Genomic DNA, 18223 nt, shown 5'->3' on the forward strand with positions numbered 1-18223 from the left:
AAATTCAATACAAAGCTCTCCCTTAAGATCTAAATGGAGATAATACATAGACACTTAACTCTTCCTCTGAATCCATCAACCACACTGATGCTACAAATATACAGCCACCAACACCAAACTCAGAACCAAGACTGAACTCTAGTCTTTTCAACAGAATGTGACTGAAGTTTGAATTCTATTCTTCACTGTTGTGGATAGATGTTTTCATCATTATTTGTGATATTAATAAAAGGGACCACAAATAATTACACAGACCCCTTCCCTTCACAACAGAATGCTATAATATACTTGTCTAAGAAGGCCTGAGTGGTTCTCAGTCTTTTTTATTCCCTAACACACAGCTCACCGGAACACTGATCCTAAATCAAATAGGGTAGGGTGGCAAAATCTTCAGATGGGATATGTGGTTTGAAAATGCCCCCTTAGTGATTCTAAAATACTATCCTTCCCTACCTTCAACTTAACATCACTAACCTAGATTGTTATGATATAAGATCAGATTCATCAGGAAAATGAAATTCAAAATGATAATAATATATAAACCAGAGTTTGCTGTACTTCAAAAAAGAATTAAAAATTTAGGAAAGGTAGAGAACAATGTCACAGAATGTCCGAGCTGGCCACACTGTCAGCAATATCCATTGTAATTCTCACCAGTTAGTGGCCAAGCCTTTCAGAAAGTTAAGGGGAAGGAATGAGGGAAAGGTACATGCATGTGGCTTTTTCCAAGCCTTGTTTGGGGAAGTCGGTATCTACCCGTGATCAGTTTGGGGCCTCTAAAAGGGCCAGCTTCCCCAGGGTTCTGAAACCGACCTGAAACACTGGGCCCCTGTTTCAGGAACGGTGTGACAAGGGAAAGTGGTGTGGGGGTGAGGGGGGCTTGAGGGCCTGGGTGGTGAGGGACATGGGTAGGGTGGCCCCTCAGTGTCCCACTCGCTGTGGCTAGGAGCAGGTGGTGCTTAGACGTTCTGTGCTGTCCGTAACTGGTGGAGGGAGGGGGCTGGGCAGGTGGGATGTGCCCTTGGGTGACTCCTCATCCACTGCGGCTGAGCCTACAGGGCCCTGGCCGGCCCCTGCAGCCCTGGGCACTCCCAGAGGAGCAGGGCTGGGCTCGGCACCAGTCCACCAGGGTCTGGGCCACCGTGGGAGGCTGGGCCCATCCCTGCAGTCTCTGCTTCTACTTTACAAAAATCATCCACTTAAAAGTAGGATTCTATTTGAAAAGAAAGCTCAAATCTACTAAAAATCTATTAGAATAAACTAGTCTAGCAAGGTTTCAAGATACAAGATCAATCTAAAAAAATTAATTGAATTTCTATATACTTCCAATGTACAATCCAAAAATGTATTAGGAAAATTATTTCATTTTCAGTAACATCAAAAAGAATAAAATACTTATGAATAAATGTAACAAAAGAAGCATTAAACTTATACTCTGAGGGCGCCTGGTTGGCTCAGCTGGAGAAGCATGTGACTCTTGATCTCAGGGTCATGAGTTTGAGCCCGACGATGAGGGTAGAGATTACTTAAATAAATAAAACTTAAAAAAACACCTTATACTAGCGGTACCTGGGTGGTCCAGTCGGTTAAGCATCTGACTCTTGATTTCAGCTCAGGTCATGATCTCGGGGTCATGAGATTAAGCCCTGCATCTGGCTCTATGCTTAGCACAAAGTCGGCTTGAGATTCTCTCTCCCTCTTCCCTTGCCCTTCCCCCCACTTGCATGTGTATGCTCTCTCTAAATAAATAAATAAAATTTTTTAAAAATGTACTCTGGAAAATACAAAATGTTGAAAGAAGAATTTTTTAAAGATTTCTGTTTATTTATTCATGAGAGACACAGAGAGAGACAAAGAGAGAGGCAGAGGGAGAAGCAGGCTCCATGTAAGGAGTCCAATGTGGGACTCGATCCTGAGACCCTGGGATCACGCACTGAGCCGAAAGTAGATGCTCAACCACTGAGCCACCCAGGCATCCCCAAAATGTTGAAAGAAATTAAAGAAGACCTAAACAAATGAAGACAGCCATGTTAATGATTCGTAAGATTTAATCTTGTTAGGAAGATAATACTCCAAAAATTGATCTATAGCTTCAATGCAATCCTCATCAAAATTCCAGCTGGCTTCTTTGCAAATCCTAAGATGAATATGGAAATTCAAGGGACCCAGAACAGCCAAAATAATTGAATAAATAAAGAACAAATTTGTACGACTCACACTTCCTAATTTCAAAACTTACTACGATACTACAATAACCAAGATGGTGTGATACTGGCACAATAATAGATAAACTGATCAATGAAATCGGACTGAGAATCCAGAAACAAACTCTTGCATTTACAGTCAATTGATTTTTGACAAGGGTGCAAAGACAATTCAATGGGGGGAAAATAGTCTTTTCAACAAAGGGTGCTGAGACAACTGGATATCCACATGCAAATGAAAGAATTTGAACTCCCTACATTACACTATATATATACAAATTAGCTCAAAATGGATCAAGGTTCTAAATGTTAAGAGCTAAAACTATAAAACAATTAGAAAAAACAGAGGCATAAGTCTTCATGACCTTGGATTAGACAATGGTTTCTTACATCTGACAGCAAAAGCCCAAGAAATAGAAGAAAAAAATAGATAAATTGGACTACATCAAAATTTAAACTTTTGTGCTTTAAAGGACACTATTAAGAAAGTGAAAAGACAACCCACAGAATGGGAGAAAATATTTGCAAATCATATATCTGATAAGATAACTCTTGGTACTCAATAATAAAAAACCCAACTTGCCCAATTTAAAAATAGATAAAGGATCTAAATAGATGCTTCTCCAAAGAAGATATACAAATGGCCAATAAACTCATGGAAAGACACCCAACATCATTAAGGAAATGCAAATCATAACCACAGTGAGATACCACTTCCCACCCACTAGGATGGCTAGAACCAGAATGTCAAATAATAATGACAAGTATTGCCAAGAATGTGGAGAAACTGGCACCCTCATACACTACTGGTGAGGGATGTAATAGGGTGCAGCCACTTAGGAAAACAGTTCACAAGGTACTCAAAAGGTGAAACATAGAGCTATTATATGACCCAGTGATTTCATTCCTGGTATATAGCCAAGATAAATGAATACATACATGTCTATGAAAAAACTTGCACAGGAAAGTTCATCACTGCATTATTCATAATCAAAAGGTGCAAACAACCCAAATGGCTATCAATAGATGAATATATAAATAAGATGTGGCATTATCCATATAATGGAATATTATTCAGCTGTATAAAGGAATGAAGTACTGTTATATATGACAACATGGATGAACCTTGAAAATATTGTCAAATGAAAGAAGCCGGTCACAAGTGGCCACACACTATATGATTCCATTTACATGGAATGTACAGAAGAGGAAAATCTATAGCAAAAGAAAGTAGATTAATAGTTGCTTAGGGATTGGGCTGGGGGAGCTAGGAGGAAAAAGAGTGACTGCTGCTGGGTGCAGGCATTTGGTGAGAGATCATGAAAATATTTTAAAATTGATTGTTGTGATGATTGCACAACTCTGTGACTATACTACAAACCAGTGAGCTGTACATTTTAAATAGGATTTTATAATGTGTGAATTATAGCTCAATAAGGCTATTATAAAAAATGAAATATCATGGGATCCCTGGGTGGCGCAGCGGTTTAGCGCCTGTCTTTGGCCCAGGGCGCGATCCTGGAGACCCGGGATCGAATCCCACGTCGGGCTCCCGGTGCATGGAGCCTGCTTCTCCCTCCACCTGTGTCTCTGCCTCTCTCTCTCATTCTGTGTGACTATCATAAATAAATAAAAATTTAAAAAAAAGAAATATCAAATAGTAACTTTTTAGGAACATACTTTATAAAGTATATCCTGAGCAAGACAGCTGGGAGATTTGCTACAACCACTGCATATTCCAAGGATGAAGCCTCCTTCTACCAAGGTAACCCCTTCATTAACTCTAACCCACTGCTGCCCTAACCCCTATCTTTGCTCTGATAGCATTTTATGCCTTCCTCCTCAAGGCACTTTTCACAACATTGAGCAATGGCCTGTTTCCTTGTCTTTCAACCCCACTACACAATGAGTTCCTTGAGAGCAGTGAAATTGTTTGTCTTGTTAACTGGCATATCCTTAGCACCTAGCCCAGTGACTGGCACAGGATTTCAAAAAAATGACTAGCTCTTAATCTACCTCAAGAGCACAAAGATCTGAAGACAATGTTGGGGCAGAAGCAGAGACAGAGAAGCTGGAGCAACTGGACATGAAATTGCCTAATTATATCTCAAAGGCATAAATTTAGCCTACACTTTCTATCACTGATTCAGCCGTTATGTCAGGAATACTTACTGGGCTCTGTGGCAAAAGGCTGCTACTGGTCTCTTGAGTACTGGGAGGTCGACTTCCACTTTCCTCCAGTGGCAAAATACCCCTTCGGTCCAGCACACTGAAGGAGAGAGGACAATTAATAAAGCACTTTGTATTCATCCCTTCCCCCACCCACCCCACTGAACCTTGCTGCATGTACTAGAAAACATAAACCTACCCTTTAACAGACTAGCGTTATCCTAGCACATGCCTCCTGTCTTCCATTCATGGTTTTCTTCAACAAACCAAGGAAGAAACAAACAAATGAAATAAGAACGAAAGGTTATCCCTTCAAAACAACTAGCCTGTGGTCTGTGGTCCATGTAGCAAGGCACCAAGGGATAATCCTTGGGAAGACCTATTTGACACCAAAAAGGCCACATTCAGAAGGATGCATCAGGAGCACCTGGGGGGTTCAGGCAGTTGAGTGTCTGACTCTTGTTTGGCTCAGGTCATGATCTCAAGGTCATGAGATCGAGCCCCATGTTGGGCTCTGCACTGGGCATGGAGCCTGCTTAAAATTCTCTCTCTTTCCTCTGCCCCTTTCCACCCTACTCTTGTGCTCGTGCTTGCTCTCTCTCTCTCTCTCTAAAAAAAAAAAAATGCATCAGACCAGGTAATAGGATTAGGTTAAATTGCTTGTCCCAAGAATTCCAGGATCTTCTAGTTCTCTGAATACCTGGGGGGCAAGGGGCCACATAGCACTTCACAGCAGTTCTTCACAATGTTGCCATGGCTATAGGGATTCTGGACACGATTCTTCCCTGTCCATGAGCCTTTGATCTGCAAGACAAAAGCCAAGACTTATAGTAAAAAATATGCTGCAGAAATATCTGCAACATGGAAAGATGAAAAGCTCTGGAAATGGATGGTAGTGATGGTAGCACAACATGAGTGTACTTCATGCCAGTGAGTTCTACATTTAAACATGGCTAAGATGGTACATTTTATATTATATATATTTTACCACAACAGGAAAAAAAATACCTGCATAGCCATGGAAAAATGTTCACAATAGAGTGAAAAATCAGAAGCTGAATAATATGTATTATTTTCAACTAAAAAAACAAAATATATATTCATCTAAAACACGGAAACAAGTCTGGAAGACTACAAATCATACCATAACAATGGTGAATTTAGATAAAAACTTAAAAAAAACCCATGGCTCCAAACAAAGCAGTGTGCTTTCTCTTCCACATGTTGGATTTAACAATCTCCCTAGGGTTCTGTCTGCATTGACCTTCCAAACCCTGGAGACTCAGTTCTCCAGCAGGAAATGAGAGAATAGGCTCTGGATAGAGGAAGAATATGTGATGAGGAAAAGGGAAAGTTGACTCACGTCTTCATTGGTTGTCTGGTTGAGAGCCACGAGGAAAGTGTGAAACCCAGTCAGTCCCACGACGGACCAGAGTGTGAAGAAGCAAATGAGCACTTCTAGAACAGTGAGGTGATGTTAAGGAATGTTGAAGAAGCTACACCAGGGGGGCTCAATGCTTCAGCCCATACTCTCGGCACCAATCATACCATCCTTACCTCTCAGAAAATATATCACAAATGGCCAAGTATCTGTATATAATAAACAGGAATTCTAAACTCGCTGGATATATGAAAGGTAGAGGACTCCTGTTTAGTCATTACAAGTAGCTCTCTAACATTTCTGGTTCATTTAAATGCTTGTTTATTCATCATTAGCTCTTTGAAGAGAACATTTAGAAGAGAGCCAAAGCCATTACTGCCAATGGAAAATCCATTGAAAAATAAACCTTATAAATGAAAAATTGGTGGGAAAAACAGAACATGACTTATAGAAATCCCATCTGAGTCTCCTTTTCAGAAATACAACTGCTGTACAAAATAAGCCTTAGCTGTAACAGAAAGATAGGACTTTGGTCAAGTGACATGAGAGGTGTACTGACACTAGAGGAGGCAGGGCTGAGCCTGGGATCAGAAGGACTTCGGAGGGAGGCAGTGGAGAAAGGGGTGAGGGAAAGACCTCCCTTTAAGCCCTGGTCATCTTCCATTCTGGTTTCTACCATTAAGACTACACTTTTTTGTTTTTTTTTAATTTTAGACTTTGGCACTCTCTGACATCTGAAAAACGAGATGGTGGGAGAACTGCAGAGAGAAAGCCTACTCGAAACTAGTTTAAGAGGGCGTCACAGGAACATACTGCCAGGGGAGGATATGTTCCAGGAGTTTCTTTCAACGTCTCCAGGAAGCCAATTTTCAAGGATTCTGTTAAATTGGGAGGACAAGTAGAAAGAAAAATCAATGACTTTAGTAAAAAATGCACACTTATCCTAGTACCCACTCATTTCCTTTCCTCCCTATCCCTTGTTACAAACTGGCAAGAGATTAAGCCCTCACTCAGACAAGGGACTCTTACCTACAAGCAGGTAGTATCCTCACCAAAGAGTTTACACTTTCAATGTGGGACCTGGCACTGGACTACAGAGTCTGACAGAAGCCACGCTTCCTGTTCCTCTCCCTTTTCCTTAGCCCCCAACTATGGACATGGATGGAGAACATTCATTCATAGATGAAAGAAATCAGAACTATCCAAGAAAAATTCTCTCTCCTCACCAATCCATGTCCCTCCCCTCCCTTGTTCAAAATCCAGCTGAGAACTCATCTCTTGATCAAGAAGCCTCCTTTAACTCCACATCTCATCTGCCTTTAGGGGGATTTGGGGGGGGGTGTATGTGCGCACACATGTGAGTGTGTATTCTCTGTCTCCCAAAGTAGACCACAAGCTACTGAAAGTCATTTCTCTAGTATAACCCTTTCTACTACCTGGCACAGAGCAGATCTTACAAGGAAGAAGAAAAAAGGATGCAGAACTGAAATACATCCTCAATCTTTGGGATCACCTCAGAAATGCCCCCTACTCTGGGTACAGACCAGTAATCAGGGACTCAGTCTTCAGCAGAGGGCCAAATGAGAAGGTGAACACACTCAGTAATACTGATTGATGTGAGTTAAGTTTTGGAGCTCCAATTGAGAGCAAAAAGTAGTGTTCATTTCTAATTGGCCCTAGGGTGCCTTTGCAATGGTAAAGTCCCACCAGGAAACCCAACCACTCCCCTCAGATCTCCTTAAGTCTTCTCCCACCCCTCACCAAGAGACACTGCCCTGCATACTCACTGAGAGCCACATAGACGATGTTGAAGGCGAAGACATAGATCGTGAGGAGGGAGAGAGATAGGATAAAGAGGTAGAAGTAGCGGTAGTTCCTCTTTCCAACACAATTCCCCACCCAGGGGCAATGATGGTCGAAGCGCTCTGTGGGAAAAAGGGAGAATCCAGTGCCAAAGCCTCCAAAATGAAGCACAACACACCATCCACATAGTACCTAATTTAGAGACCCCAATGACCACTGTCAATTTCAATTATAAAAAAACACTGGTTTCTTTTTTTCACTTTTTCACAATGTTTTCATAGTCATCTCATTTCATCCCCACAGTCACCCTGGAAGTCAAGCAAAAGAAGATATTCTTTTCCTCCCATTACAGTTGAAAAAGCTAAGGCACTGAGGGGTCAAGTGAGCTGCCTCACTGCCAGTTGACAACAGAGACTTGGCTTTTCCAAAGAAAAATGTTAGGTGGACTAAGTTCAGGAATAAGAAGTGGGTGAAAACAGCCAAGGAAATTTTAAAAAACGAGTAGTGTGGTTTTTCTTAACCTCTAGTTATCTTTTAAAGTGATAAAACTACAGGGGCATCTGGGTGGCTCAGCCAGTTAAATGTCTGACTCTTGATTTCCACTCAGGTCAGGATCTCAGGATTGTGAGATCCAGTTACACATCAGGCTCCACGCTGGGCATAGAGTCTGCTTGAAATTCTCTCTCTCCCTCTCGCTCTGCCCCACCTCCTTCCTTCTCTCTAGTTCTCTAAAAAAATTTTTTTAATGTAAAAATAAAATAAAACCATCAAATAACTATAAATAATAGATGAGGGGTGCCTGGGTGGTGCAACCAGTTGAGTGGTCAACTCTTGGTTTTAGCTCAGGTCGTGATCTCAGGGTCGTGAGTTCAAGCCTCAAGTCAGGTTCCACATTCAGCACAGAGTCTGCTTGAGATTCTCTCTCCCTCTCCTTCTGCCCCTCCCACTCCTATTCTCTCTAAAGTAAATAAGTAAATAAATCTTTTTAAAAAAAGAATAGATGAACATTTATCCCCTATATAGAAAAGGATTTTCTCAGTAAGCATAAAAGTAATGGAAGAAAACACAGATAGGGGCGGCCCAGGTGGCTCAGCGGTTTAGCACCGCCTTCAGTCCAGGGCATGATTCTGGAGACCCAGGATCGAGTCCCACGTCGGGCTCCCTGCATGGAGCCTGCTTCTCCCTCTGCCTGTGCCTCTAGCTCTCTCTCTCTGTGTCTTTCATGAATAAATAAAAAATAAAAAAAAGAAAACACAGATAAAGAAAAATATATTTGACTCCATAAACCTTTTTTTTGACTCCATAAACCTTAAAAAACATTTTATACATATTAAAAATATCATAAAAGAATATTAAAGAGAAAAAAACCAGTGTAAATATATGTAATTTCTGTACCTTAGTATATGAGAAGTCCTTACAAATCAATAGCAAAATACAAATACTCCTTCAAGAAAATAAGGGTGAAAACAGTTAACAAATACCACATAAACATATAGTTAAATGTTTTCAGATTCACTAATAATTCAGTGCAATACTAGTACAAAATAAGACAATTTTTGCCTATCAAAATAAGAATATAAAAAATAATATCAATTGCTGGTGAGAATAGCATAAAATGGATACCACTACACTCTGTGGGAGTATAAATTGAGATAACCTTTCAGAAAACCAATCTGGCAGTGTGTATCAACAGTCTTAATAAGGCTCACGCCCCTTTGGCAAAATAAATTCATTTTCAGTAATTTCTCATAAGGAAATAGAAATGTGCACAGAAATTTAAGTTCAGTAATTTTTTATTAGATTTTGTATTGTGGAAAAATATATAACATGCAATTTGCCAATTTATTCATTTTAAGTGTATAACTTAGTGGCATTTTTTAAATTCACAATGTTGTACAACCATCATCATTACCCATTTCCAAAATTTTTCACCACCCCCAAAGAGAAGCTCTGTACCCATTAAAAAATAACTCTCCACTTTCTCTTTCCCCCAGCCCCAGTAACCTCTAATCTTTCTCTGTCTCTATGCCTAGTCTAGATATTTCATATAACTGGAATCATCTTGACTTTTTCTGTCTGGCCTCTGTCATTTAGCATGATGTTTTCAAGATTCATCCACAATGTAGCATATATCATCACTTCATTCCTCTTCATGGCTGAATAATATTCCACTGTATGGATATAACACATTTTGTTTATCCATCCATTGGTTGATGAACACCTGGGTTGTTTCCACCTTTTGGCTACCGTAAACAATACTGCTATGCACACTGATGTACTAAAATGTTTATCTATTTTCAAATATTTTTGGTATTGTTATGGACAGAATTGTGTCCCCCTCAAAATTCATATGTTAAAGCCTTAACCCCTAATGTGATTGTATTTGGGGACAAGGCTTCTAAGGAGGTAAATGTCTTAAGGGTTGGGCCCTAATCATGTCAGATTGGTATTATTATAGGAACAAGATGAGACATCAGGAGTGCATGAGCACAGAAAAGAGGCCATATGAACACAGCAAGAAGGTGGCCATCTGCAAGCCAGAGACAGAGACCTCACCAGAAATCAATCCTGCCAGTAACCTGATGTTGGACTTCTAACCTCCAGAACTGTTAAAAAATAAATTTCTGTTGTTTAAGCTACCCAGTCTATGATATTTTGTTATGGTATCCTAAGCAAGCTAATTTAGGTATACACACACACACACACAAACGCACACACACACACATACATACACACTCAGGAGTGAAATTGCTGGGTAAATGATAATTCCATGTTTAACTTTTTGAGGAATGGCCAAACTGTTTTCCACAGTGGTTATCCCATTTTTTATTCCCACCAGCAGTATATGAAGGTTCCAATTTCTCTACATCCTTAAATTTAATCATTTTTATTGCAGTGTAATGATAATGAATAAAATGGAATAGCAAATAATATGTAATTAAATAAACTAGAAAATAATACATTCAAAACATATTTAAGATGTAGAAAAATGCTCAGGATATAATGTTAAGTGACAAAGGCAGGATGAAAAACTCTATCATGTGTGATCTAACTTCACAAACAAGTGACACTGGAAGGAGATACAGCAAAATGGAGAGGAAATTTGGGATTAAGTTTTATTTATACTTTCTGTACCTCCCATATTTTCTACAATGAACATGTATTATTTTAATGAATAAAAAAAGCTACATACTAGTCAAAATTAATAAGACTGTAAGAATGGTACATCTCTTGGCTAAAGGGCTACAATATATCTTTTCAGCAAAGGAAAAGAAGATGTAGAGAAAACCTGCTCAAGTGATTAAGGTAATACCTGGATCAAGAATTACAGATATGGCCTCACTTTAAGCAAACCTGCCATAGAAAAACACTGGAACCTATAGATTTATACAGATATATTTTTACCATTTTTATTTTATTAAGATTTTATTTATTTATTTGAGTGAGAGAGAAAGCATGAGTGGGAGGAGGGGCCGAGGGAGAGGGAGAGAGAGAATCTCCAGTAGACTCGATGCTCCATCTCATGAGCCTGAGATCATGACCTGAGCCAAAATCAAGAGTCAGATGCTCAACTGACTGAGCCACCCAGGCACCCCTAATATATTTTAAATCATACTTTTTCTGATAATACAATTAATAAATGCTCATCATAGAAAACTTGAAAAAAAAACAAAGAACAAGACAAAAATGAAGGAAACAAAATCATTTGTAATTCTACAACCCATAGATAATAAGCTACTGGTATATTTTCTGGCATATTTTCCTGCATATATCTTTGCATATACTTATTTTTTTTTCAAATGTGTAACTGAGATCACATTATAAATGTAGACTATCTCCTATTTTATTTCATTTAGCTTTCTAATATGAGCTTTTCCCATAAATCTATTGCATGAATGTCCCACAATTTATTTGACCACTTATCTATGGATGGACAATTAGGTTTATCCAATTTTTCCACATTATAACAATCCTGAAGTAAATATTTCCATACCTAAATCTTTTACAGGATCCCTGATTATTAGCACAGATCCCTAGAAAGGGGATCACTTGCATCCAAGGGTATACATGTTTTAAAGCTTTTAAGAGGGGCTCCTGGGTGGCTCAGTGCTTGGGCATCTGCCTTTGGCTCAGGTCGTGATCTCCTGGGATCAAGTCCCGCATCAGGCTCCCCACAGGGAGTCTGCTTCTCCTCTGCCTATGTCTCTGCCTCTCTGTATCTCTCATGAATAAATAAATAAAATTTTTTTAAAAAATAAAGCTTTTATGAATCTACTAGGTTGTCTTCCGAAAAGTTTGTTCAATTTACACTCCTGTCAGGGAGTGTAAGCATGATCAGGTTTTATTTGCTAATGTTCTGGATTTTAAAAGATCTTGTTTTAATTTTTATTTCTCTGATTTATAGTAAGGATGAACCTTTTTCATGTTAATTAGTTAATAACATATCCTATTAACGAACTGTCCATATTTCTCCTGGAATGTTAGTGTTTCTTTTTTTTAAGATTTTATTTATTTATTCATGATAGGCAGAAAGAGAGAGGCGCAGAGACACAGGCAGAGGGAGAAGCAGGCTCCACACAGGGAGCCTGACGCAGGACTTGATTCCGGGTTCCCAGGATCACACCCTGGGCCGAAGGCAGTACCAAACCGCTGAGCCACCCGGGCTGCCCAGTGTTTCTTTTTAAAAATCAATTTGAATGAGTTCTTTATATTTAAGAATATTAATAAGGAGAGGGAATTCTTTATGAAAAACTTCACATCAGACCTTTTTGAAATATCGAGTTTCCCAGCTAATTTAAAATGAGTTTTAATTTATAAAAATCCTATCTATATACAGATTTTTACCATATAAAGTAAGTTTTATCTTCCTGACCTTTGCCTAAAGAATTGGCTAATAAGAAGTGAGCAATGTTCTCAGTCAGGCATGTTCCATGGTATATACAAAGAATGCTAAAAGTTTGCTTGGGGTGCCTGGGTGACTCTGTCAGTTAAGTGTTTGACTCGGGGTCCTGGGATCGAGGCCCACCTCAGGCTCCACGCTCAGTGCAGAATCTGTTTGTCCCTCTCCTTCCCCCTCTTTCCTCCCCTCCCCTGCCCCCGGCACGCATGTGTGCTCATGCTCTCTCTCTCTCTTTCAAATAAAAAGATAAAATCCTTTTAAAAAGAAGTATGTTTACTGGTAATATAAGGAGTTTCACATATATGCCTATCCATAGACATATTTCCTGCCTATTTCTGATCTTTCTCAGGGCTCAGCACACACTAGGCAGTGATTACAACCAAGCCACATATATGGAGATAGAACCATAGGCCCATGTATTATGCACACCAGCCACCCTTGCAGCATCAGCAGAGAAAGATGAAAGGACAGTGTTGGAACCAGACCTGCTCTAGTTTCATCTCATATTAGTTACATGAACCTGCACAAAGGTTCTTCACTTATTTCCTCACCTGTAAAAAGAGGATAATACCTACCTCATGGGGTTCTTATGAGTCTTAAATGAAAGAAAGGGAAAGCACTTAGCACAGTGCCTGGTATATAGCAGGAACTCAGTAAATGCTAGCAACTTTCTTCTTGGAAACACTACTTCTTACATATCCCTTCCTTCCCCGCTGCTGCCCTCCAGTGGACTAGGGTTCTCTTCCCCCTACCTAATAAGGTGGGCTCCACTTGAAACAAATCCAGATTTGAAAAACAGGTAAAGTCTACTCACCCATTTCCAAAAAGGTTTTTTAATATAAATTTTAGACTAGAGGATATTTAAATTATGATTCGATCTCCAGAAGTACAGTTGATCTACAGTTGTTCAGAAGCATGTTTCCTATCTAAAGTTTCCTATCTAATTCTAGCTTATTTCCTATAAGTCTATCTTCCCACTCCTACTGCTTTTTCCCTGGAATAATAACCCTAACCCTCTCCTCCTTCAACTCAGCCTTCCCCCCAGACAAAGCCACTTTGGCTTTACTCACCCACACAGTTGTCACAGATGCTGCAATGGGAGGCCCGGGGAGGCCGGAAGATCTTGCATGTATAACAGTATTTCAGCTTCACAATCTGGTTGTTGATCTGGAAATTCTTGATACGAGGAGGTGGTCGCTGGCCCTGGGGCACTGCACCATTGGTAGCTTCTGTAGATCAGTAAAAACAGTTAATTTCACTGCCAGCCATTATTTGAGCCCTAAAGTCTTACCACTTCTCTAAAACTAGTGGGAGTAATCACCAGTTCCGTAGGCACACTGTCTTCTCCAGACTAACACTATCTAAGGACACTCTCAACATCAGAGAGTTGATACATCAGTAAAAAATGAAATTCCAAAAAAAATGAAATTCCACTAAATGCTATATAATTCTTTTATGCACATGTGAAAAGGGGTTTCTTCATGTTTTTTGGCAGATTACAAAGAAAAACATTCATAAGAGAAACTGAAATGGCTAAAAAAATATATGAAATGAAAACATTTTTTTTAAATGAAAACATTTAAATTCACTAACAATCAGGGGTGCCTGAGTGGCTCAGTCAGTTAAGCATCTGCTTTCAGCTGGGGTCATGATTCTGGGGTCCTAGGATTGAGCCCTATGTTAGGTTCCCTGCTCAGTGGGGAGTCTGCATCTCCCCCTCTCTCTGCCTCCTACCTGGCTCCTGCTCACTCTCGCTCTCAAATAAATAAACAAAACCTTTATAAATAAATAAGTTAATAAATCCATTAACAAAGACATAAAAATCAACACAAAGACACTGTTACCTCCTACTATATTAACAAATATTAAAAAGAGTAAAAGTACCCAGTGTTGGCAAGGATGGGGAGAAGGTATTTTTATACACTATCAGTAAGCAATAAAAGCAGTGGCTTCCAAAAGTTTAAAGGCATATATTTTTTAACCCAACAATTCTATTTCTAAGAATTTAACAAAATTACAATGCGATATACAAAAGATGTTGATGCAAGGCCATTTGCCACAGAGTCTCTTTTAATAGTGAAAACTTGAAAATAACCTCAGTGTCACAGTAGAAGGTTGGTTAAATAAATTATGATACTTGCATAGGATGGAATATTATGCAACCATTTAAAATGATATAGACAAGTGAATGAAGATACAGGACAATATCCACAATACGTTGCAAAATGAAAATATGCATTAGAAAGCAACATGCATAAAAGGATATTATCTTGCAAAAATAAAAAATATGCATGAAAAAAGACTGATAATACTTAGAATCAGAAAAACAATTATTTAAAAATAAGATTAATGCATGCTTATTGTAACAAGCTTGGAAAAAATAGAAAATACATATAAGAAAAAATAAAAATCATTGACAGTCTCTCAACTCAGGGATACCCATGCATTTTGGTGTATTTCCTTAACAAATAAATAAACATTCACAACTTTTAAAAATTAGAGATCACATTATAAGTATAATTTTGTATTCTGTATTTTTCACTTATCATTATATGGTGAACTTTTCCAGGGTTGTTAATTTCTCTTCTAAAAACATTAATATCGGCAATATAATATTCTATCATATGCATATACTGTAATTTATTTAACCATTCTATATTGTAGGACATTTAAGTGGCCTCTGGGTTTTTACATTTAAATGATGTTGCATGAAAAAACTTAAAATATTACAGGTAAAGTTTAAATCCCCTTTGATCACCACTCCAATCACAATTCCCACCTCCCCTCCTCAAGAATGTATACATGTATTGGGGCACCTGGGTGGCTCAGTCAGTTGAGCAACTAACTCTTAGTCTCAGCCCAGGTAGTGATCTCAGGGTGGTGAGATTGAGACCTGAGTCCAGCTATGGACTCACCACAGAGTCTGCTTGAGATTCTCTCCCTCTCCCTCGGCCCCTCCCCGCACTCACTCACTCTCTCTCTAATAAATAAAATCTTTAAAAAAGAATATATACATGCATTAAAATTAATTTCTAAAACATAAAGGAAAAAAAGGAAAGCATGTTGAAGTCTGAGCAGTAATATATGAAGTTGCCAGCATAAAAATAGCTAGGCCCATATTAAAAAAGAAAAAAATGATGTACTGAAAATCCTTCTACAGTAATTTGTATAACTGATTATTTCCCTTAAATAAACTCTAAGTGAAGTGGAATTACTGGGTCAAAGGGTATGAATCCTTAAAGCCCATATTGCTTATTGCCAAAATGCTTCCCAGACAGTATCAATTTGCACGCCCATCCATCTGCAGCATATGAGAATGCCTGTCTCGTTGCACCCTAGATATGCAGGATAATTCTAAAAACAGAATAATTTTTCAATTCACTTTGATTTTAAAAATATCTGCCATATGGAACTTTTTTCCTTTTTTTGCAGAGTGGGGTGGATGCTGTGAAATCAAACAATAACAGTGCGTCACCAAGTTTTAAAAGAATGGGGATAGCTATTCATTAGAGAATGATATAAGTACCATCATGCCACCTTAATATTCCTTTGCATGTGCTTTACATGAAGACACCTGTGAGACAGGGTTCATGGTTCATCCTCCCCATGAAGCGCTATGATTCAAGGGAATCACAATGTCATCTTCTGCCCCTCAGCCCCCAGGCACAGAGCATACCCAGAACTGGGATGAACTTAAGTTGAAAACAACTCACTAACATAAACATATGAATGAATGCAAAAATGCATTCGTCTATGGAGAGAAACATACTAAAATGAGAGGTCACAACAATGTGACAGCTCAAGCCTGGGCTCCAGGCCCAGTGATCCGGCAAAACAGAATTGACCTTGCTAACACCTGCTATGAGATGCAAGAGACCAGTTTCTCTATATGTGAATGGAAAGAGGATGATAAAAGAATCATCCAGATGGAAAAAAGATGGCACACACAACTCTCCCTCCTATCTTGCTCCTAACTACTCCAGCTTTACCAAGTCTCTCCTGAACTCCAGCTGCACCAAGACACCCAGCCTCTGCCTTCTCCCCACTATTTCCACTTTCACCCCATCCCTAAGCTCAGATGTGCACAAACCTATGTCCGCTTAGCTCAACTAAAACAGTCTGGAATTCTTCAAAAACAAATTCACTAAGAAGCTAGAGGGAGGGACACCTGGGTGGCTCAGCGGTTGAGCATCTGCCTTTGGCTCAGAGCGTGGAGTCCCGAGATCAAGTCCCACATCGGGCTTCCTGCATGGAGCCTGTTTCTTCCTCTGCCTGTGTCTCTGCCTCTCTCTCTCTCTCTCTGTCTCTCATGAATAAATAAATAAAATCTTAAAAAAAAGAAGCTAGAAGGAAATGCAGCTAAAATAAACAAAAGAAATACAAAAGATTGGAAGCTTTCAAACCCCTCTAAAAGAGTACCAAATCAACACTGTAAACTTACACAATGTTGTGTCAATTATATCTTGATAAAACTGGAGGAAAAAACATCAAATGGAAATAGGAGAAAATATTTCATTGATGATAGCATGCATATAAACATTAGGAATACACTCAGGGGCAGCCTGGGTAGCTCAGCGGTTTAGCACCGCCTTCAGCCCAGGGCATGATCCTGGAGACCCAGGATCGAGTCCCATGTCAGGCTCCCTGCATGGAGCCTGTTTCTCCCTCTGTTTGTGTCTCTACCTCTCTGTCTCTCTGTTTCTCATGAATAAATAAGTAATAATAAAATCTTAAAAAAAAAAGGAATAAACTCGGGCAGCCTGGGTGGCTCAGCGGTTTAGCACTGTCTTCAGCCCAGGGCTGATCCTGGAGACCCGGGATCAAGTCCCACGTTGGGCTCCCTGCATAGAGCCTGCTTCTCCCTCTGCCTGTGCCTCTGCCTCTCTCTGTCTCTCTCATGAATAAATAATAAAATCTTTTAAAAAAAGGAATACGCTCAATATGAGAAATACAGAAACTAGATTTTAAAACTATAAAAATGTTATTCAAGGGCATAAAATTCAACCAGAAAATAAAGACATAGTATTTTCTTAGCCAGATAATATTATACACATGTAAATTCTCTCAAAAATATAAATGTAATGTAATATCTATTATAACTCTAATATGTTTGTGTGTTTCTAGTTAAATAAAATAATATTAAAATAAAAAATCAAGCAAACACCTTAACAATCTAAAGGCTAACCATAGATTGGTGGTCCATGGGCATACCTTCTAGTCTTGCAAGTTCTGGGTCCCATTCTTCTACTCTATCTGGATTCGATGCTGATTCAAGCTACTTGGGTACTGGACTTGCAAACAATTTAGGCAGGCACTGCTGTTGGTCTGGGGAGCTCCTAGTTCCTCCTAGTACTAGTATCATGGCCTTTTTTTTCCAGTGCGAGCTCCTAGGATATTCCCTCCTCGGATATTAGCCTCTAGCCCTTGGGATCTTCTGCTTCAATTTGTGGAGCCATCCTGGCTTCTGGCTAGTGTAGCACTTCATCTCTATCCCAAAGAGACCTACCCTGAGCTGAAAACTGCACTGAAATGAGCCTGTAACTGCTTCCTTTACCTTCTTTTACCTTCCTAGAATTCCCAGTGGTTCCTGGCACCACGGCTGTCTCCTCTTACCTTGTGTATTGCCTTAAATCAGGAATTCTTGGTGGGGCCTATGAATGTGCTTCAAAAGATCTATGAATCCCTGAAATCACCAAAACTATATGTATATGCAAATATGTAAGAATATTTTTATGAAAAGAAGGCTTAAAGCTTTCATTTAAAAAA

General features: G+C 39.3%; 1 protein-coding gene across 1 annotated transcript in view; it reads right to left on the reverse strand.

Annotated features, from left to right (window-relative positions):
* ZDHHC9 (zinc finger DHHC-type palmitoyltransferase 9) overlaps window positions 1-18223 on the reverse strand; it is a 30168-nt gene that overhangs the window by 1014 nt on the left and 10931 nt on the right. Inside the window, exons 3-8 of the mRNA XM_055337853.1 lie at window positions 13528-13686; window positions 7542-7679; window positions 6584-6632; window positions 5737-5839; window positions 5074-5177; window positions 4377-4473 (exon numbers count right to left, since the gene is read on the reverse strand). Of these exons, the coding sequence (XP_055193828.1) occupies window positions 4377-4473; window positions 5074-5177; window positions 5737-5839; window positions 6584-6632; window positions 7542-7679; window positions 13528-13686 (650 nt within the window). The remainder of the gene's footprint in view (window positions 1-4376; window positions 4474-5073; window positions 5178-5736; window positions 5840-6583; window positions 6633-7541; window positions 7680-13527; window positions 13687-18223) is intronic.

Source organism: Nyctereutes procyonoides, unplaced genomic scaffold (genome assembly GCF_905146905.1).
Source record: "Nyctereutes procyonoides isolate TBG_1078 unplaced genomic scaffold, NYPRO_anot_genome, whole genome shotgun sequence".
Classification (NCBI taxonomy): Eukaryota; Metazoa; Chordata; class Mammalia; order Carnivora; family Canidae; genus Nyctereutes; species Nyctereutes procyonoides.